At 45.7% G+C, this 20,923-nt stretch overlaps 1 protein-coding gene across 3 annotated transcripts in view; it reads right to left on the minus strand.

Annotated features, from left to right (window-relative positions):
• Window positions 1-17,551: 17,551 nt before the first annotated feature.
• Window positions 17,552-20,923, minus strand: part of LOC120419178 (uncharacterized) — a 78,561-nt gene continuing 75,189 nt past the window's right edge. For all 3 annotated transcript variants that reach the window (XM_039581839.2, XM_039581837.2, XM_039581838.2), the window contains exons 9-11: window positions 18,877-19,023; window positions 18,663-18,819; window positions 17,552-18,528 (exon numbers count right to left, since the gene is read on the minus strand). In XM_039581839.2, coding sequence (XP_039437773.1) covers window positions 18,262-18,528; window positions 18,663-18,819; window positions 18,877-19,023 — 571 coding nt within the window. In that variant the 3' untranslated portion in view covers window positions 17,552-18,261. The remainder of the gene's footprint in view (window positions 18,529-18,662; window positions 18,820-18,876; window positions 19,024-20,923) is intronic.

Here is a 20,923-nt window from a genome sequence, read left to right on the forward strand (position 1 = left end):
GTTCGATAAATGTCCCCCCGGTAGAACCTTCCCTCAGGGCCATGGCCACTTCGGGTGTGGCCAATCCTGTCAAAATGGCCATTTTCATCACCAGTATCAAAAACCATGAATTTTGATACCCATATTGCCCCAAGTCGTATGGTTCGATAAATGTCCCCCCGGTAGAACCTTCCCTACGGGCCATGGCCACTCCGGGTGTGGCCAATCCTGTCAAAATGGCCATTTTCATCACCAGTATCAAAAACCATGAATTTTGATACCCATATTGTCCCAAGTCGTATGGTTCGATAAATCTCCCCCGGTAGAACCTTCCCTCAGGGCCATGGCCACTCCGGGTGTGGCCAATCCTGTCAAAATGGCCATTTTAATCACCAGTATCAAAAACCATGAATTTTGATACCCATATTGCCCCAAGTCGTATGGTTCGATAAATGTCCCCCCGGTAGAACCTTCCCTACGGGCCATGGCCACTTCGGGTGTGGCCAATCCTGTCAAAATGGCCATTTTCATCACCAGTATCAAAAACCATGAATTTTGATACCCATATTGCCCCAAGTCGTATGGTTCGATAAATGTCCCCCGGTAGAACCTTCCCTACGGGCCATGGCCACTCCGGGTGTGGCCAATCCTGTCAAAATGGCCATTTTCATCACAAGTATCAAAAACCATGAATTTTGATACCCATATTGTCCCAAGTCGTATGGTTCGATAAATCTCCCCCGGTAGAACCTTCCCTCAGGGCCATGGCCACTCCGGGTGTGGCCAATCCTGTCAAAATGGCCATTTTCATCACCAGTATCAAAAACCATGAATTTTGATACCCATATTGCCCCAAGTCGTATGGTTCGATAAATGTCCCCCCGGTAGAACCTTCCCTACGGGCCATGGCCACTCCGGGTGTGGCCAATCCTGTCAAAATGGCCATTTTAATCACCAGTATCAAAAACCATGAATTTTGATACCCATATTGTCCCAAGTCGTATGGTTCGATAAATCTCCCCCGGTAGAACCTTCCCTCAGAGCCATGGCCACTCCGGGTGTGGCCAATCCTGTAAAAATGGCCATTTTAATCACCAGTATCAAAAACCATGAATTTTGATACCCATATTGCCCCAAGTCGTATGGTTCGATAAATGTCCCCCCGGTAGAACCTTCTCTCAGGGTCATGGCCACTCCGGGTGTGGCCAATCCTGTCAAAATGGCCATTTTCATCACCAGTATCAAAAACCATGAATTTTGATACCCATATTGTCCCAAGTCGTATGGTTCGATAAATGTCCCCCCGGTAGAACCTTCCCTCAGGGCCATGGCCACTCCGGGTGTGGCCAATCCTGTCAAAATGGCCATTTTCATCACCAGTATCAAAAACCATGAATTTTGATACCCATATTGTCCCAAGTCGTATGGTTCGATAAATCTCCCCCGGTAGAACCTTCCCTCAGAGCCATGGCCACTCCGGGTGTGGCCAATCCTGTAAAAATGGCCATTTTAATCACCAGTATCAAAAACCATGAATTTTGATACCCATATTGCCCCAAGTCGTATGGTTCGATAAATGTCCCCCCGGTAGAACCTTCTCTCAGGGCCATGGCCACTCCGGGTGTGGCCAATCCTGTCAAAATGGCCATTTTCATCACAAGTATCAAAAACCATGAATTTTGATACCCATATTGTCCCAAGTCGTATGGTTCGATAAATGTCCCCCCGGTAGAACCTTCCCTACGGGCCATGGCCACTCCGGGTGTGGCCAATCCTGTCAAAATGGCCATTTTCATCACAAGTATCAAAAACCATGAATTTTGATACCCATATTGTCCCAAGTCGTATGGTTCGATAAATCTCCCCCGGTAGAACCTTCCCTCAGAGCCATGGCCACTCCGGGTGTGGCCAATCCTGTAAAAATGGCCATTTTAATCACCAGTATCAAAAACCATGAATTTTGATACCCATATTGCCCCAAGTCGTATGGTTCGATAAATGTCCCCCCGGTAGAACCTTCCCTACGGGCCATGGCCACTTCGGGTGTGGCCAATCCTGTCAAAATGGCCATTTTCATCACCAGTATCAAAAACCATGAATTTTGATACCCATATTGCCCCAAGTCGTATGGTTCGATAAATGCCCCCCGGTAGAACCTTCCCTACGGGCCATGGCCACTCCGGGTGTGGCCAATCCTGTCAAAATGGCCATTTTCATCACAAGTATCAAAAACCATGAATTTTGATACCCATATTGTCCCAAGTCGTATGGTTCGATAAATCTCCCCCGGTAGAACCTTCCCTCAGAGCCATGGCCACTCCGGGTGTGGCCAATCCTGTAAAAATGGCCATTTTAATCACCAGTATCAAAAACCATGAATTTTGATACCCATATTGCCCCAAGTCGTATGGTTCGATAAATGTCCCCCCGGTAGAACCTTCCCTACGGGCCATGGCCACTCCGGGTGTGGCCAATCCTGTCAAAATGGCCATTTTAATCACAAGTATCAAAAACCATGAATTTTGATACCCATATTGTCCCAAGTCGTATGGTTCGATAAATCTCCCCCGGTAGAACCTTCCCTCAGAGCCATGGCCACTCCGGGTGTGGCCAATCCTGTAAAAATGGCCATTTTAATCACCAGTATCAAAAACCATGAATTTTGATACCCATATTGCCCCAAGTCGTATGGTTCGATAAATGTCCCCCCGGTAGAACCTTCCCTACGGGCCATGGCCACTCCGGGTGTGGCCAATCCTGTCAAAATGGCCATTTTCATCACAAGTATCAAAAACCATGAATTTTGATACCCATATTGTCCCAAGTCGTATGGTTCGATAAATCTCCCCCGGTAGAACCTTCCCTCAGAGCCATGGCCACTCCGGGTGTGGCCAATCCTGTAAAAATGGCCATTTTAATCACCAGTATCAAAAACCATGAATTTTGATACCCATATTGCCCCAAGTCGTATGGTTCGATAAATGTCCCCCCGGTAGAACCTTCTCTCAGGGTCATGGCCACTCCGGGTGTGGCCAATCCTGTCAAAATGGCCATTTTCATCACAAGTATCAAAAACCATGAATTTTGATACCCATATTGTCCCAAGTCGTATGGTTCGATAAATCTCCCCCGGTAGAACCTTCCCTCAGGGCCATGGCCACTCCGGGTGTGGCCAATCCTGTAAAAATGGCCATTTTAATCACCAGTATCAAAAACCATGAATTTTGATACCCATATTGCCCCAAGTCGTATGGTTCGATAAATGTCCCCCCGGTAGAACCTTTCCTACAGGCCATGGCCACTCCGGGTGTGGCCAATCCTGTCAAAATGGCCATTTTAATCACCAGTATCAAAAACCATGAATTTTTATACCCATATTGCCCCAAGTCGTATGGTTCGATAAATGTCCCCCCGGTAGAACCTTCCCTCAGGGCCATGGCCACTTCGGGTGTGGCCAATCCTGTCAAAATGGCCATTTTCATCACCAGTATCAAAAACCATGAATTTTGATACCCATATTGTCCCAAGTCGTATGGTTCGATAAATGTCCCCCCGGTAGAACCTTCCCTCAGGGCCATGGCCACTCCGGGTGTGGCCAATCCTGTCAAAATGGCCATTTTAATCACCAGTATCAAAAACCATGAATTTTGATACCCATATTGCCCCAAGTCGTATGGTTCGATAAATGTCCCCCCGGTAGAACCTTCCCTACGGGCCATGGCCACTCCGGGTGTGGCCAATCCTGTCAAAATGGCCATTTTAATCACCAGTATCAAAAACCATGAATTTTGATACCCATATTGCCCCAAGTCGTATGGTTCGATAAATGTCCCCCCGGTAGAACCTTCCCTACGGGCCATGGCCACTCCGGGTGTGGCCAATCCTGTCAAAATGGCCATTTTCATCACAAGTATCAAAAACCATGAATTTTGATACCCATATTGTCCCAAGTCGTATGGTTCGATAAATCTCCCCCGGTAGAACCTTCCCTCAGAGCCATGGCCACTCCGGGTGTGGCCAATCCTGTCAAAATGGCCATTTTAATCACCAGTATCAAAAACCATGAATTTTGATACCCATATTGCCCCAAGTCGTATGGTTCGATAAATGTCCCCCCGGTAGAACCTTCTCTCAGGGTCATGGCCACTCCGGGTGTGGCCAATCCTGTCAAAATGGCCATTTTCATCACAAGTATCAAAAACCATGAATTTTGATACCCATATTGTCCCAAGTCGTATGGTTCGATAAATGTCCCCCCGGTAGAACCTTCCCTACGGGCCATGGCCACTCCGGGTGTGGCCAATCCTGTCAAAATGGCCATTTTCATCACAAGTATCAAAAACCATGAATTTTGATACCCATATTGTCCCAAGTCGTATGGTTCGATAAATCTCCCCCGGTAGAACCTTCCCTCAGAGCCATGGCCACTCCGGGTGTGGCCAATCCTGTAAAAATGGCCATTTTAATCACCAGTATCAAAAACCATGAATTTTGATACCCATATTGCCCCAAGTCGTATGGTTCGATAAATGTCCCCCCGGTAGAACCTTCCCTACGGGCCATGGCCACTTCGGGTGTGGCCAATCCTGTCAAAATGGCCATTTTCATCACCAGTATCAAAAACCATGAATTTTGATACCCATATTGCCCCAAGTCGTATGGTTCGATAAATGTCCCCCCGGTAGAACCTTCCCTACGGGCCATGGCCACTCCGGGTGTGGCCAATCCTGTCAAAATGGCCATTTTCATCACAAGTATCAAAAACCATGAATTTTGATACCCATATTGTCCCAAGTCGTATGGTTCGATAAATCTCCCCCGGTAGAACCTTCCCTCAGAGCCATGGCCACTCCGGGTGTGGCCAATCCTGTAAAAATGGCCATTTTAATCACCAGTATCAAAAACCATGAATTTTGATACCCATATTGCCCCAAGTCGTATGGTTCGATAAATGTCCCCCCGGTAGAACCTTCCCTACGGGCCATGGCCACTCCGGGTGTGGCCAATCCTGTCAAAATGGCCATTTTAATCACAAGTATCAAAAACCATGAATTTTGATACCCATATTGTCCCAAGTCGTATGGTTCGATAAATCTCCCCCGGTAGAACCTTCCCTCAGAGCCATGGCCACTCCGGGTGTGGCCAATCCTGTAAAAATGGCCATTTTAATCACCAGTATCAAAAACCATGAATTTTGATACCCATATTGCCCCAAGTCGTATGGTTCGATAAATGTCCCCCCGGTAGAACCTTCCCTACGGGCCATGGCCACTCCGGGTGTGGCCAATCCTGTCAAAATGGCCATTTTCATCACAAGTATCAAAAACCATGAATTTTGATACCCATATTGTCCCAAGTCGTATGGTTCGATAAATCTCCCCCGGTAGAACCTTCCCTCAGAGCCATGGCCACTCCGGGTGTGGCCAATCCTGTAAAAATGGCCATTTTAATCACCAGTATCAAAAACCATGAATTTTGATACCCATATTGCCCCAAGTCGTATGGTTCGATAAATGTCCCCCGGTAGAACCTTCTCTCAGGGTCATGGCCACTCCGGGTGTGGCCAATCCTGTCAAAATGGCCATTTTCATCACAAGTATCAAAAACCATGAATTTTGATACCCATATTGTCCCAAGTCGTATGGTTCGATAAATCTCCCCCGGTAGAACCTTCCCTCAGGGCCATGGCCACTCCGGGTGTGGCCAATCCTGTCAAAATGGCCATTTTAATCACCAGTATCAAAAACCATGAATTTTGATACCCATATTGCCCCAAGTCGTATGGTTCGATAAATGTCCCCCCGGTAGAACCTTTCCTACAGGCCATGGCCACTCCGGGTGTGGCCAATCCTGTCAAAATGGCCATTTTAATCACCAGTATCAAAAACCATGAATTTTTATACCCATATTGCCCCAAGTCGTATGGTTCGATAAATGTCCCCCGGTAGAACCTTCCCTCAGGGCCATGGCCACTTCGGGTGTGGCCAATCCTGTCAAAATGGCCATTTTCATCACCAGTATCAAAAACCATGAATTTTGATACCCATATTGTCCCAAGTCGTATGGTTCGATAAATGTCCCCCCGGTAGAACCTTCCCTCAGGGCCATGGCCACTCCGGGTGTGGCCAATCCTGTCAAAATGGCCATTTTAATCACCAGTATCAAAAACCATGAATTTTGATACCCATATTGCCCCAAGTCGTATGGTTCGATAAATGTCCCCCGGTAGAACCTTCCCTACGGGCCATGGCCACTCCGGGTGTGGCCAATCCTGTCAAAATGGCCATTTTAATCACCAGTATCAAAAACCATGAATTTTGATACCCATATTGCCCCAAGTCGTATGGTTCGATAAATGTTCCCCCGGTAGAACCTTCCCTACGGGCCATGGCCACTCCGGGTGTGGCCAATCCTGTCAAAATGGCCATTTTCATCACAAGTATCAAAAACCATGAATTTTGATACCCATATTGTCCCAAGTCGTATGGTTCGATAAATCTGCCCCGGTAGAACCTTCCCTCAGGGCCATGGCCACTCCGGGTGTGGCCAATCCTGTCAAAATGGCCATTTTAATCACCAGTATCAAAAACCATGAATTTTGATACCCATATTGCCCCAAGTCGTATGGTTCGATAAATGTCCCCCGGTAGAACCTTCCCTCAGGGCCATGGCCACTTCGGGTGTGGCCAATCCTGTCAAAATGGCCATTTTCATCACCAGTATCAAAAACCATGAATTTTGATACCCATATTGTCCCAAGTCGTATGGTTCGATAAATGTCCCCCGGTAGAACCTTCCCTACGGGCCATGGCCACTCCGGGTGTGGCCAATCCTGTCAAAATGGCCATTTTAATCACCAGTATCAAAAACCATGAATTTTGATACCCATATTGCCCCAAGTCGTATGGTTCGATAAATCTGCCCCGGTAGAACCTTCCCTCAGGGCCATGGCCACTCCGGGTGTGGCCAATCCTGTCAAAATGGCCATTTTAATCACCAGTATCAAAAACCATGAATTTTGATACCCATATTGCCCCAAGTCGTATGGTTCGATAAATGTCCCCCCGGTAGAACCTTCCCTCAGGGCCATGGCCACTCCGGGTGTGGCCAATCCTGTCAAAATGGCCATTTTCATCACAAGTATCAAAAACCATGAATTTTAATACCCATATTGTCCCAAGTCGTATGGTTCGATAAATCTGCCCCGGTAGAACCTTCCCTCAGGGCCATGGCCACTCCGGGTGTGGCCAATCCTGTCAAAATGGCCATTTTAATCACCAGTATCAAAAACCATGAATTTTGATACCCATATTGCCCCAAGTCGTATGGTTCGATAAATGTCCCCCCGGTAGAACCTTCCCTACGGGCCATGGCCACTCCGGGTGTGGCCAATCCTGTCAAAATGGCCATTTTCATCACCAGTATCAAAAACCATGAATTTTAATACCCATATTGTCCCAAGTCGTATGGTTCGATAAATGTCCCCCCGGTAGAACCTTCCCTCAGGGCCATGGCCACTCCGGGTGTGGCCAATCCTGTCAAAATGGCCATTTTAATCACCAGTATCAAAAACCATGAATTTTGATACCCATATTGCCCAAGTCGTATGGTTCGATAAATGTCCCCCGGTAGAACCTTCCCTACGGGCCATGGCCACTCCGGGTGTGGCCAATCCTGTCAAAATGGCCATTTTAATCACCAGTATCAAAAACCATGAATTTTTATACCCATATTGCCCCAAGTCGTATGGTTCGATAAATGTCCCCCCGGTAGAACCTTCCCTACGGGCCATGGCCACTCCGGGTGTGGCCAATCCTGTCAAAATGGCCATTTTAATCACCAGTATCAAAAACCATGAATTTTGATACCCATATTGCCCCAAGTCGTATGGTTCGATAAATCTGCCCCGGTAGAACCTTCCCTCAGGGCCATGGCCACTCCGGGTGTGGCCAATCCTGTCAAAATGGCCATTTTCATCACAAGTATCAAAAACCATGAATTTTGATACCCATATTGTCCCAAGTCGTATGGTTCGATAAATCTGCCCCGGTAGAACCTTCCCTCAGGGCCATGGCCACTCCGGGTGTGGCCAATCCTGTCAAAATGGCCATTTTAATCACCAGTATCAAAAACCATGAATTTTTATACCCATATTGCCCCAAGTCGTATGGTTCGATAAATGTCCCCCGGTAGAACCTTCCCTCAGGGCCATGGCCACTCCGGGTGTGGCCAATCCTGTCAAAATGGCCATTTTCATCACCAGTATCAAAAACCATGAATTTTGATACCCATATTGTCCCAAGTCGTATGGTTCGATAAATGTCCCCCGGTAGAACCTTCCCTCAGGGCCATGGCCACTCCGGGTGTGGCCAATCCTGTCAAAATGGCCATTTTAATCACCAGTATCAAAAACCATGAATTTTTATACCCATATTGCCCCAAGTCGTATGGTTCGATAAATGTCCCCCCGGTAGAACCTTCCCTCAGGGCCATGGCCACTCCGGGTGTGGCCAATCCTGTCAAAATGGCCATTTTCATCACCAGTATCAAAAACCATGAATTTTGATACCCATATTGTCCCAAGTCGTATGGTTCGATAAATGTCCCCCGGTAGAACCTTCCCTCAGGGCCATGGCCACTCCGGGTGTGGCCAATCCTGTCAAAATGGCCATTTTAATCACCAGTATCAAAAACCATGAATTTTGATACCCATATTGCCCCAAGTCGTATGGTTCGATAAATGTCCCCCGGTAGAACCTTCCCTCAGGGCCATGGCCACTCCGGGTGTGGCCAATCCTGTCAAAATGGCCATTTTAATCACCAGTATCAAAAACCATGAATTTTTATACCCATATTGCCCCAAGTCGTATGGTTCGATAAATGTCCCCCGGTAGAACCTTCCCTCAGGGCCATGGCCACTCCGGGTGTGGCCAATCCTGTCAAAATGGCCATTTTAATCACCAGTATCAAAAACCATGAATTTTGATACCCATATTGCCCCAAGTCGTATGGTTCGATAAATCTGCCCCGGTAGAACCTTCCCTCAGGGCCATGGCCACTCCGGGTGTGGCCAATCCTGTCAAAATGGCCATTTTAATCACCAGTATCAAAAACCATGAATTTTTATACCCATATTGCCCCAAGTCGTATGGTTCGATAAATGTCCCCCGGTAGAACCTTCCCTACGGGCCATGGCCACTCCGGGTGTGGCCAATCCTGTCAAAATGGCCATTTTCATCACCAGTATCAAAAACCATGAATTTTGATACCCATATTGTCCCAAGTCGTATGGTTCGATAAATGTGTCCCCGGTAGAACCTTCCCTCAGGGCCATGGCCACTCCGGGTGTGGCCAATCCTGTCAAAATGGCCATTTTAATCACCAGTATCAAAAACCATGAATTTTGATACCCATATTGCCCCAAGTCGTATGGTTCGATAAATGTCCCCCGGTAGAACCTTCCCTCAGGGCCATGGCCACTCCGGGTGTGGCCAATCCTGTCAAAATGGCCATTTTAATCACCAGTATCAAAAACCATGAATTTTGATACCCATATTGCCCCAAGTCGTATGGTTCGATAAATCTGCCCCGGTAGAACCTTCCCTACGGGCCATGGCCACTCCGGGTGTGGCCAATCCTGTCAAAATGGCCATTTTAATCACCAGTATCAAAAACCATGAATTTTGATACCCATATTGCCCCAAGTCGTATGGTTCGATAAATGTCCCCGGTAGAACCTTCCCTCAGGGCCATGGCCACTCCGGGTGTGGCCAATCCTGTCAAAATGGCCATTTTAATCACCAGTATCAAAAACCATGAATTTTTATACCCATATTGCCCCAAGTCGTATGGTTCGATAAATGTTCCCCCGGTAGAACCTTCCCTACGGGCCATGGCCACTCCGGGTGTGGCCAATCCTGTCAAAATGGCCATTTTCATCACCAGTATCAAAAACCATGAATTTTGATACCCATATTGTCCCAAGTCGTATGGTTCGATAAATCTGCCCCGGTAGAACCTTCCCTCAGGGCCATGGCCACTCCGGGTGTGGCCAATCCTGTCAAAATGGCCATTTTAATCACCAGTATCAAAAACCATGAATTTTGATACCCATATTGCCCCAAGTCGTATGGTTCGATAAATGTTCCCCCGGTAGAACCTTCCCTCAGGGCCATGGCCACTCCGGGTGTGGCCAATCCTGTCAAAATGGCCATTTTCATCACCAGTATCAAAAACCATGAATTTTGATACCCATATTGTCCCAAGTCGTATGGTTCGATAAATCTGCCCCGGTAGAACCTTCCCTACGGGCCATGGCCACTCCGGGTGTGGCCAATCCTGTCAAAATGGCCATTTTAATCACCAGTATCAAAAACCATGAATTTTGATACCCATATTGCCCCAAGTCGTATGGTTCGATAAATGTCCCCCGGTAGAACCTTCCCTCAGGGCCATGGCCACTCCGGGTGTGGCCAATCCTGTCAAAATGGCCATTTTAATCACCAGTATCAAAAACCATGAATTTTGATACCCATATTGCCCCAAGTCGTATGGTTCGATAAATGTCCCCCCGGTAGAACCTTCCCTACGGGCCATGGCCACTCCGGGTGTGGCCAATATCCTACCAGTTTGGTCCCAACCCCATTGCCTTGAATCATTCTGGTTTCCGAGTGACCGTTCTAACAATGTTCTTTAGAACAGAATTCCTCCCAAGTTGGTGCACAACCTGTGTCTTTCAATGTGTGTATGTGTGTGTGAGCAATAAAATTACCACCGTCGATCCGTCTCTGACGGATTTTCAGTCAAAACTAAATTGTTCAGAGGCTATCTGTTAGCTTATATAGTCCGCATGAAATGTGGCAACATGGTGCAAATTTTGCCTCGTCTCCTGCTTTCTTGGAACTGTCACGCGAGAATGTTGCACCATTGTTGCCACATTTCATGCGGACTATATAAGCTAACAGATAGCCTCTGAACAATTTAGTTCTGACTGAAAATCCGTCAGAGACGGATCGACGGTGGTAATTTTATTGCTCACACACACATACACACATTGAAAGACACAGGTTGTGCACCAACTTGGGAGGAATTCTGTTCTAAAGAACATTGTTAGAACGGTCACTCGGAAACCAGAATGATTCAAGGCAATGGGGTTGGGACCAAACTGGTAGGATATTGGCCACAACCGTAGTGGCCATGGCCCTGAGGGAAGGTTCTAGGGGGGGGACATTTATTGAACCATACGACTTAAGGCAATATGGGTATCAAAATTCATGGTTTTTGATACTGGTAATGAAAATGGCTATTTTGACAGGATTGGCCACACCCAGAGTGGCCATGGCCCTGAGGGAAGGTTCTACCGGGGTGGCCATGGCCCTGAGGGAAGGTTCTACCGGGGGGACATTTATCGAACCATACGACTTGGGACAATATGGGTATCAAAATTCATGGTTTTTGATACTGGTGATTAAAATGGCCATTTTGACAGGATTGGCCACACCCGGAGTGGCCATGGCCCTGAGGGAAGGTTCTACCGGGGTGGCCATGGCCCTGAGGGAAGGTTCTACCGGGGGGACATTTATCGAACCATACGACTTGGGACAATATGGGTATCAAAATTCATGGTTTTTGATACTGGTGATTAAAATGGCCATTTTGACAGGATTGGCCACACCCGGAGTGGCCATGGCCCTGAGGGAAGGTTCTACCGGGGGGACATTTATCGAACCATACGACTTGGGGCAATATGGGTATCAAAATTCATGGTTTTTGATACTGGTGATGAAAATGACCATTTTGACAGGATTGGCCACACCCGGAGTGGCCATTGCACAGTGTTCGTAATGGCAAAATTAAGTGGAATAAATTGATAACTCTTTTATTTGACGTCCTAGCCAAATGGTGTCTTCGGAAGAGTTGTTGTACTTGATAAGGGCTATCTTTTGAAGATATTGACATACAGGGTGACGACCTTCCAGGGTGTCAACCATAATTAACTATGTTGGATGACGTTGTATGGCTTTGGTGTCTTGGGCAAAGTTGTAGAGGAGAAAAATTCACGAAGGTTGGTCCAAGGCGTCAAATTTGTAGCTCTTAATCTACTCGAGATATACGCCAGTTTTGCAAAAATGGTCCAAAAAGCACTTTTTTGTGATAACTTAAAATGTTAGCGTTTTAGCGGCCTACTATGTTCTGAAGAGTTGTTTATGACATAAAATTTCATATCTTTGCCGAAAACAGCAAAATGTTTTGAGCCTTTATTGAGGAGTTATAACCATTTGTAAGTGATTTTGAGCCTATTTTCAAGTTGCAATGTTTTCAAAATGGCGCATTTTGGCGCAAAACCGAACAATGCACCTGAAAGTACACACTTTCAACTACATTTCCTGAAAATATCTCCGTGTATATATTTTTAGATATCTCAATTTGAATTTGCCGATTTTTAATCAATTTATTTATAAATGTTATTCGAAATCATAATGAATACAAGGTGAAAATCGGTAAATTGAAGGGTAAATTGATCGATTTTTATGGAAATTACATTGTCTATGAAAAAATACGACAACCTTTCCAGAGTGACCACATATGAAAGGAAATACTTAATTTTAAATACGAACAATTATTTAAAATTTTCACTTACATTATTTTTGGGAAAAACATGTATTTATTCATAATTTTAAAATGTGTATCATAGTTTTAAGCATGAACAATGTTTTACTGAGGGCGTCAATAATTAGAGTTCACGCGCGGTGATACGACCGCAAGATAATGGTAGCATGACAGCCGCAAGACAACCGCAGAACAAATTTTTGGCTGTTGTCAAAGGTTGCCTTGAGTTTTGAGCTGACTTTTTGGAAAATATTCAAAACAAACCAAGTTGACAGCCAAATCAACCAGAATTTCAGTTCAACTTGCTGATTTTTATAAGGCGGCAATAATCTTCAGTCAATCACAGCGAAGGAGAAACGTGATTTTATCTCGCAATAAGCAATATTAAAATCGATCAATTTACCCTTTCAATTTACTGATTATTACCACGTTTCAATAAGATTCCGCTTAAAAATTATAAATATATTGATTAATAAAAACCGTTAAATTCAAATTGAGATACAGTGGACTCTCTCGTTGTCGATATTGAAGGGACCGTCGAGAGCAGGAGTTATGAAATTATAGAACAAAAAATCAAAGCAATCTATTTGGAGGGACTGAACAATTTATTAACAGCTGGAGTAATATTGATATCGAGAAGATCGACAACGAGAGAGTCCACTGTATCTCTAAATCGACACCGATAGACACGGAGATATTTTCAGAAAATGTAGTTGAAAGTGTGTACTTTCATGTGCATTGTTCGGTTTTGCGCCAAAATTCGCCATTTCGAAAACATTGCAACTTGAAAATATGCTCAAAATCACTTACAAATGGTTATAACTCCTCAATAAAGGCTCAAAACATTTTGCTGTCTTGGGCAAAGATGTGTAATTTTATGTCAAAAACAACTCTTCAGAACATAGTAGGCCGCTAAATTGCTAACATTTTAAGTTATCACAAAAAAGTGCTTTTTTACCATTTTTGCAAAAATGACGTAGTAGATTAAGAGCTACAAATTTGGCGCCTTTGACAAACTTTCATGAAATTTTCTCCTCTACAACTTTGCGCAATACACCAAAGCCCTACAACGTCATCCAACAGAGTTAGTTTTTGGTTGACACCCTGGAAGGTCGTCACCCTGTATGTCAATATCTTCAAAAGATAGCCCTTATCAAGTACAACAACTCTTCCGAAGACACCATTTGGCTAAGAGGTCAAATAAAGGAGTAATCAATTTATTCAATTGCCCTGAGGGAAGGTTTTACCGGGGGGATATTTATCGAACCATATTGATACTGGTAATGAAAATGGACATTTTGGCAGGATTGGCCTCAACCGAAGTGACTATGGCCCTGGGGAAGGTTCTACCGGGGACATTTATCGAACCATACGACTTGGGACGGTACCAAAAACCATGAATTTTGATACCCATATTGCCCCAAGTCTTATGGTTCGATAAATGTCCCCCCCGGTAGAACCTTCCCTCAGGGCCATGGCCATTCCGAGTGTGGCCAAACCTGTCAAAATGGCCATTCTACCATGAATTTTGATACCCATATTTTCCCATTCGTATGGTTCGATAAATGTCCCCCCGGTAGAACCTTCCCTCAGGGCCATGGCCACTCCGGGTGTGGCCAATCCTGTCAAAATGGCCATTTTCATCACCAGTATCAAAAACCATGAATTTTACTACCCATATTGTCTCAAGTCGTATGGTTCGATAAATGTCCCCCCGGTAGAACCTTCCCTCAGGGCCATGACCACTCCGGGTGTGGCCAATCCTGTCAAAATGGCCATTTTCATCACCAGTATCAAAAACCATGAATTTTACTACCCATATTGTCCCAAGTCGTATGGTTCGATAAATGTCCCCCCGGTAGAACCTTCCCTCAGGGCCATGGCCACTCCGGGTGTGGCCAATCCTGTCAAAATGGCCATTTTCATCACCAGTATCAAAAACCATGAATTTTGATACCCATATTGTCCCAAGTCGTATGGTTCGATAAATGTCCCCCCGGTAGAACCTTCCCTCAGGGCCATGGCCACTCCGAGTGTGGCCAATCCTGTCAAAATGGCCATTTTCATCACCAGTATCAAAAACCATGAATTTTGATACCCATATTGTCCCAAGTCGTATGGTTCGATAAATGTCCCCCCGGTAGATCCTTCCCTCAGGGCCATGGCCACTCCGGGTGTGGCCAATCCTGTCAAAATGGCCATTTTCATCACCAGTATCAAAAACCATGAATTTTGATACCCATATTGTCCCAAGTCGTATGGTTCGATAAATGTCCCCCCGGTAGAACCTTCCCTCAGGGCCATGGCCACTCCGAGTGTGGCCAATCCTGTCAAAATGGCCATTTTCATCACCAGTATCAAAAACCATGAATTTTGATACCCATATTGTCCCAAGTCGTATGGTTCGATAAATGTCCCCCCGGTAGATCCTTCCCTCAGGGCCATGGCCACTCCGGGTGTGGCCAATCCTGTCAAAATGGCCATTTTCATCACCAGTATCAAAAACCATGAATTTTGATACCCATATTGTCCCAAGTCGTATGGTTCGATAAATGTCCCCCCGGTAGAACCTTCCCTCAGGGCCATGGCCACTCCGGGTGTGGCCAATCCTGTCAAAATGGTCATTTTCATCACCAGTATCAAAAACCATGAATTTTGATACCCATATTGTCCCAAGTCGTATGGTTCGATAAATGTCCCCCCGGTAGATCCTTCCCTCAGGGCCATGGCCACTCCGGGTGTGGCCAATCCTGTCAAAATGGCCATTTTCATCACCAGTATCAAAAACCATGAATTTTGATACCCATATTGTCCCAAGTCGTATGGTTCGATAAATGTCCCCCGGTAGAACCTTCCCTCAGGGCCATGGCCACTCCGGGTGTGGCCAATCCTGTCAAAATGGCCATTTTCATCACCAGTATCAAAAACCATGAATTTTACTACCCATATTGTCCCAAGTCGTATGGTTCGATAAATGTCCCCCGGTAGAACCTTCCCTCAGGGCCATGGCCACTCCGGGTGTGGCCAATCCTGTCATAATGGCCATTTTCATCACCAGTATCAAAAACCATGAATTTTGATACCCATATTGTCCCAAGTCGTATGGTTCGATAAATGTCCCCCCGGTAGAACCTTCCCTCAGGGCCATGGCCACTCCGGATGTGGCCAATCCTGTCAAAATGGCCATTTTCATCACCAGTATCAAAAACCATGAATTTTGATACCCATATTGCCTAAAGTCGTATGGTTCGATAAATGTCCCCCCGGTAGAACCTTCCCTCAGGGCCATGGCCACTCCGGGTGTGGCCAATCCTGTCAAAATGGCCATTTTCATCACCAGTATCAAAAACCATGAATTTTGATACCCATATTGCCTAAAGTCGTATGGTTCGATAAATGTTCCCCCGGTAGAACCTTCCCTCAGGGCCATGGCCACTCCGAGTGTGGCCAATCCTGTCAAAATGGCCATTTTAATCACCAGTATCAAAAACCATGAATTTTGATACCCATATTGTCCCAAGTCGTATGGTTCGATAAATGTCCCCCCGGTAGAACCTTCCCTCAGGGCCATGGCCACTCCGAGTGTGGCCAATCCTGTCAAAATGGCCATTTTAATCACCAGTATCAAAAACCATGAATTTTAATACCCATATTGTCCCAAGTCGTATGGTTCGATAAATGTCCCCCCGGTAGAACCTTCCCTCAGGGCCATGGCCACTCCGGGTGTGGCCAATCCTGTCAAAATGGCCATTTTAATCACCAGCAGTGTTGCAAATGAGTGATAAAAAAGCTATCAATAGATTATCTCTGCACCAAAAATATCCGAGAGTATAGCGGCCGTCACTATAGCTTGTGAGATCTCTTCTTGCGTCTCGTGATTCCCACCGATGTCATTCTCTCTCCCTATCACTCCTCCCCTTTTCCTTGACTATGCGCTCTCACCGCTGAGTCTCTCAATATCTCCGAAAACTCCAATGAGAGAACGCGAGATGGCGATTATGAGCCGACCACGCATGACGTCCCGTTAAACTGCGTTTGCAAAATTGGTTTTGTGGCGGCTTTTGTGGTTAAACGCTGTTGCGGTAGGATGATAGTGGAAGCGGGAATGGGAGAGAAAAGGAAAAAGTCAATCGCGAGTGGGTTAACACGAAAACGTGTTCGGCTATGTTCGGCGCTGAGAGTTTCAATGAAGAGAGAAGAGCAGTTGTATTTGAGGCATGAAAATTCAGGCGGGATAATTGTAGTTGCTGAGAGCTGATATTTTGATATTTTAACAACCCTGATCACCAGTATCAAAAACCATGAATTTTGATACCCATATTGTCCCAAGTCGTATGGTTCGATAAATGTCCCCCCGGTAGATCCTTCCCTCAGGGCCATGGCCACTCCGGGTGTGGCCAATCGTGTCAAAATGGCCATTTTAATCACCAGTATCAAAAACCATGAATTTTAATACCCATATTGCCCCAATTTGCATGGTTCCGTAAATGTCCTCCCGGTAGAACCTTCCCCAGGGCACTGGCCACTCCGGGTGTGGCCGATATCCTACCAATTTGTTCAAAATCATTTCGGTATTCCGGTGACCGTTCTGGCAACCGTCAATATCTTCTTGGACCTCCCTCAAGTTTATGCACCACCTGTTTCTTTCAACGTGTGCGTGTGTGTGTGAGCATTAAAATTCCCAACGTAAGGTCCTTCTTTGATGAAAGTCTGATGGACACTAAATCCTCCAGAGGGCTAACTTTTAGCTTAAATAGTTTTCACGGCATCCACGCAACAGAAACAGAATGTCACGCCGAGGGCATGCGACGGTAACGCTACATTTTCGAAAAATTTTGCATTGACACCGCAGATAGAGCTTTAAGACAAAGTCCTTTGTCAAAAACAATCCCTCCCATTTTAAGAACCAAATAATACGAATTTACTGGTGATTCTTCACTACGTAACACAAAAGAAGTTTCAATTATTATTCATAAATACATTTCTATTTAAAAACTTGTTTGCCACTAATCCGCACACGAAATAGTACACAAATTACTAACCTTAAAAAACTCTCACTGATGCGCTTCTTCTTCTTCTTTATTGGGACAAACTTCACGCGCGACAGCATTATTTAAGTGTTCATTTCTGTGAGGTTTGCTGCCGCGGATTTGCCGGATAAAACTTGCTCTGTACTAATTTCTAATGGTAGACGCTTGTTTCGTGTATCACTACTTCAGGTTCCGCTCACATTTTGATTATGTCTAACTTGTTTTCTTATTTTTTTTTCTGAGATTGAGTTTACTTCCTCGCTCCTACACGTCCTAATTTGATATGATTCGATAGTTTTGGGATTTGGATTAAAATATAGAGTGGGGAAGAATAAGTTGTAACTTGACAAAAAGATTAAATAGAAACAGTACTAAAACCTAACTATTTACAAAGTACAGTTCGTGGTCGCTGGTTTGACTCTGCGCGACGCCGTTCAGGAATAAAATTAAGTTAAAAGCATGCTTTGTTCGTTTTCTTTAGTGCTCTAACGCTAACGCTAACGGTAAAGGCAGTTTGTTTAGAGACTTGCTTTAATTATGGGGTGAAAACAGCTTGGAAAGTGATAGTCAAGTCGCGAAAAGACGTAACAATATGGCCGCTCAATATTTACACGTATCTCTTAACCCCGCATGACCGCGCTTCCTAACCGCTGATGAACTGCGTCAGATCAGGGAACTGGAAGCCCTGGAAGCTGATCGGGATGGCGCTGGTTTGCTGCTGGACGACGCGCGAGCGCGCCACACGCTGCGGCTGACGGAGGACCTGTCGGGACGCTCCGGCGCCGGCGCCGCCATTTTGAAGCACCAGCGCGCACTGGGCACTGCACACGTCATCGCGCAAGATCACGTCCCGGGGCCACTCGCGGGCCAGCTGGGCACAGTCGGTGATGCGGAGGGAGGCGCACTGGGGCTGGAATATTGAGAAGGATTAATTTTTGAACATTTTTGAGGGTTAAAAAGCTTTTAGTACAATTGTACTAAACTGTACTAAACTTGTACTAAAGTATACTAAAATGTGCCGCGCATCCCAAAAATGGTACCTACCCCTTCGCTCGTGCAGATACAGCTGGTGCAGGGCGACGGGAAAGCGGAATCGCCGACGTTGACCTGCTTGCCGCCGATGTTGCAGCCCTGGACGACGTTTTCCCGCCACGCGCTCAGATCGATCTGCTGCATGGCGTTGCACGGAACGCGGGGGTTGCTGGAAGATATTTTGAGGTTAGAAATGGTCACAGGATTGCAGACAATTAGAACTTACAGGAAGTTGCTGGGCAGATCGAACGCGGCACGCTGCATATCACCCTGGATGTCCAGATTCTCGCAAATGATTCGGGACAGCGTCGTTTTGCGGATTTCAGCCAGCTGGGCCTCGGTGAACTTGGTGACGGGGTCGTCGTTTTCGTACCTGCGGATCGTGGAAGATTTTTAAAACAATTTTATTACTTTTGAACGAAGGAAAAAAATAGACTTTTTTGATCGGGTTGCGCAAATTTGACAGGTAGAGATGCGAGCAGGCATTTATCCGGAAAAGGTCCAAGTTTGTGCTCCAAACTTCATTTTTCAAACAAATTTCAAGGAGAATTCTAACCTCACTTTCCATTTCCCTCAACAAAATTAAAAAATGAGAAAAGTTCGAATTTATACTAAGTAGCGGCTAGATCTTTTTTCCGGATCTCTTCCGGAAAAGATACGGCAACAATATTTGTTTGGTTGAACGTTTGCGGAGGGTACCGAAAAATGCCAACAGACGTCAAACCATACAAAATTGCTACCGGATCTTTTTCGGGAGAGATCCGGAAAAAAATCCGGCAGCAATTTGTGTTGATTTGACGTTTGCTTAGGGTGCCGTAAAGTTTGGTTATGTTCTGCTTGCTTCTATAGGCTAGTACGCTGATCGGAAGGAGCAGCATGAGCATGAGCATGAGCATGAGAGACCACCCATGGTTGTCCTTCTCCGTTGCTGAACAGGACCGTAATATCCTATCAATACAACCGACCATACGCTTGAACGATCTAATGGTGTTTCCCTTATCAACAGCATGTATGAATGCGCTGAAAAGATAAAACATCAAGATCAATAAAACTAGATATGGAGCAAATAGGTAACATTCGTTGGCCACCAACGGCGCCCGCCATGTCAGTTTGTAGATCTCGGGGGATTGGGACGGGAATGTTAGTTAGCACAGGTTGCTACAAAGGGTGGGTTCTATACGATATCCACACCCCCACGTGTGCCGGAAAACTACTTCTACTTGGGATTTTGTTAGTGGGTAAGGGTAATGGTCAGGATTCAACATAGAGGATGATGATGCGACCCAATAATCAATAAATTTTGTTTAATGGTGTGATGTATTATGCATTCTCAAGGCAAACAGTCTGAGTATGCGGATGAGACTATTCCCGGTTATTTGGTGTTGAGTTTAGCATAAATGATTCAATCTTAGACAGCCGGCTGTGGAAAGATAAAACCAACTAAAATGCGAAAACGCGAAACCGCCCGGACCGAAATACACACACAATCGGGGGGACAACAAAGACGGCAACGGCATCGAAAATCCTGCGAGATGACCGCGACGCGCACCGTTCAAATTCTCCAAAGCAACTGTCAACATCGCGAAATCACCCGGGTCGAAATACACACACAATCGGGGGGGAAACAAAGACGGAAACGGCAACGAAAATCCGGCGTGTTGACCGCGACGCGCAACGTTCAAATACTCCAAAGCAACTGTCAACATTGCGAAATCGTCCGGGTCGAAATACACACACAATCGGGGGGGAAACAAAGACGGAAACGGCAACGAAAATCCGGCGTGTTGACCGCGACGCGCACCGTTCAAATTCTCCAAAGCAACTGTCAACATCGCGAAATCACCCGGGTCGAAATACACACACAATCGCGGGGAAAACAAAGACGGAAACGGCATCGAAAATCCGGCGTGTTGACCGCGACGCGCAACGTTCAAATTCTCCAAAGCAACTGTCAGTACGCTGATCGGAAGGAAAGGGGTCAAGAAACAGCTTTACGAACAGCAGAACAAAGGAGAGGGAGCGATTTCTAGGGGCTTTTCTTCACCCTCTCTGGCTTGCTTACTCTGCCGCTGTTGCCCATTTGAAATTTTTCTTGACCGATTCCTTCCGAAGTGCGTATACCGCTTATTAGAGGACAAAATCATGACGTCAGGAATGAACTCAAATCACTCAAAGTTCATTTTTTGAGTGACTTTAACAGTTTGGCCTAGTTTGACAGCTACTTTGTCCCTACTTTTTCTGTGGGAGAGAAAAGGAGGCGAATACTTTTTGAA

This window comes from Culex pipiens, chromosome 2 (genome assembly GCF_016801865.2).
Source record: "Culex pipiens pallens isolate TS chromosome 2, TS_CPP_V2, whole genome shotgun sequence".
Lineage (NCBI taxonomy): Eukaryota > Metazoa > Arthropoda > Insecta > Diptera > Culicidae > Culex > Culex pipiens.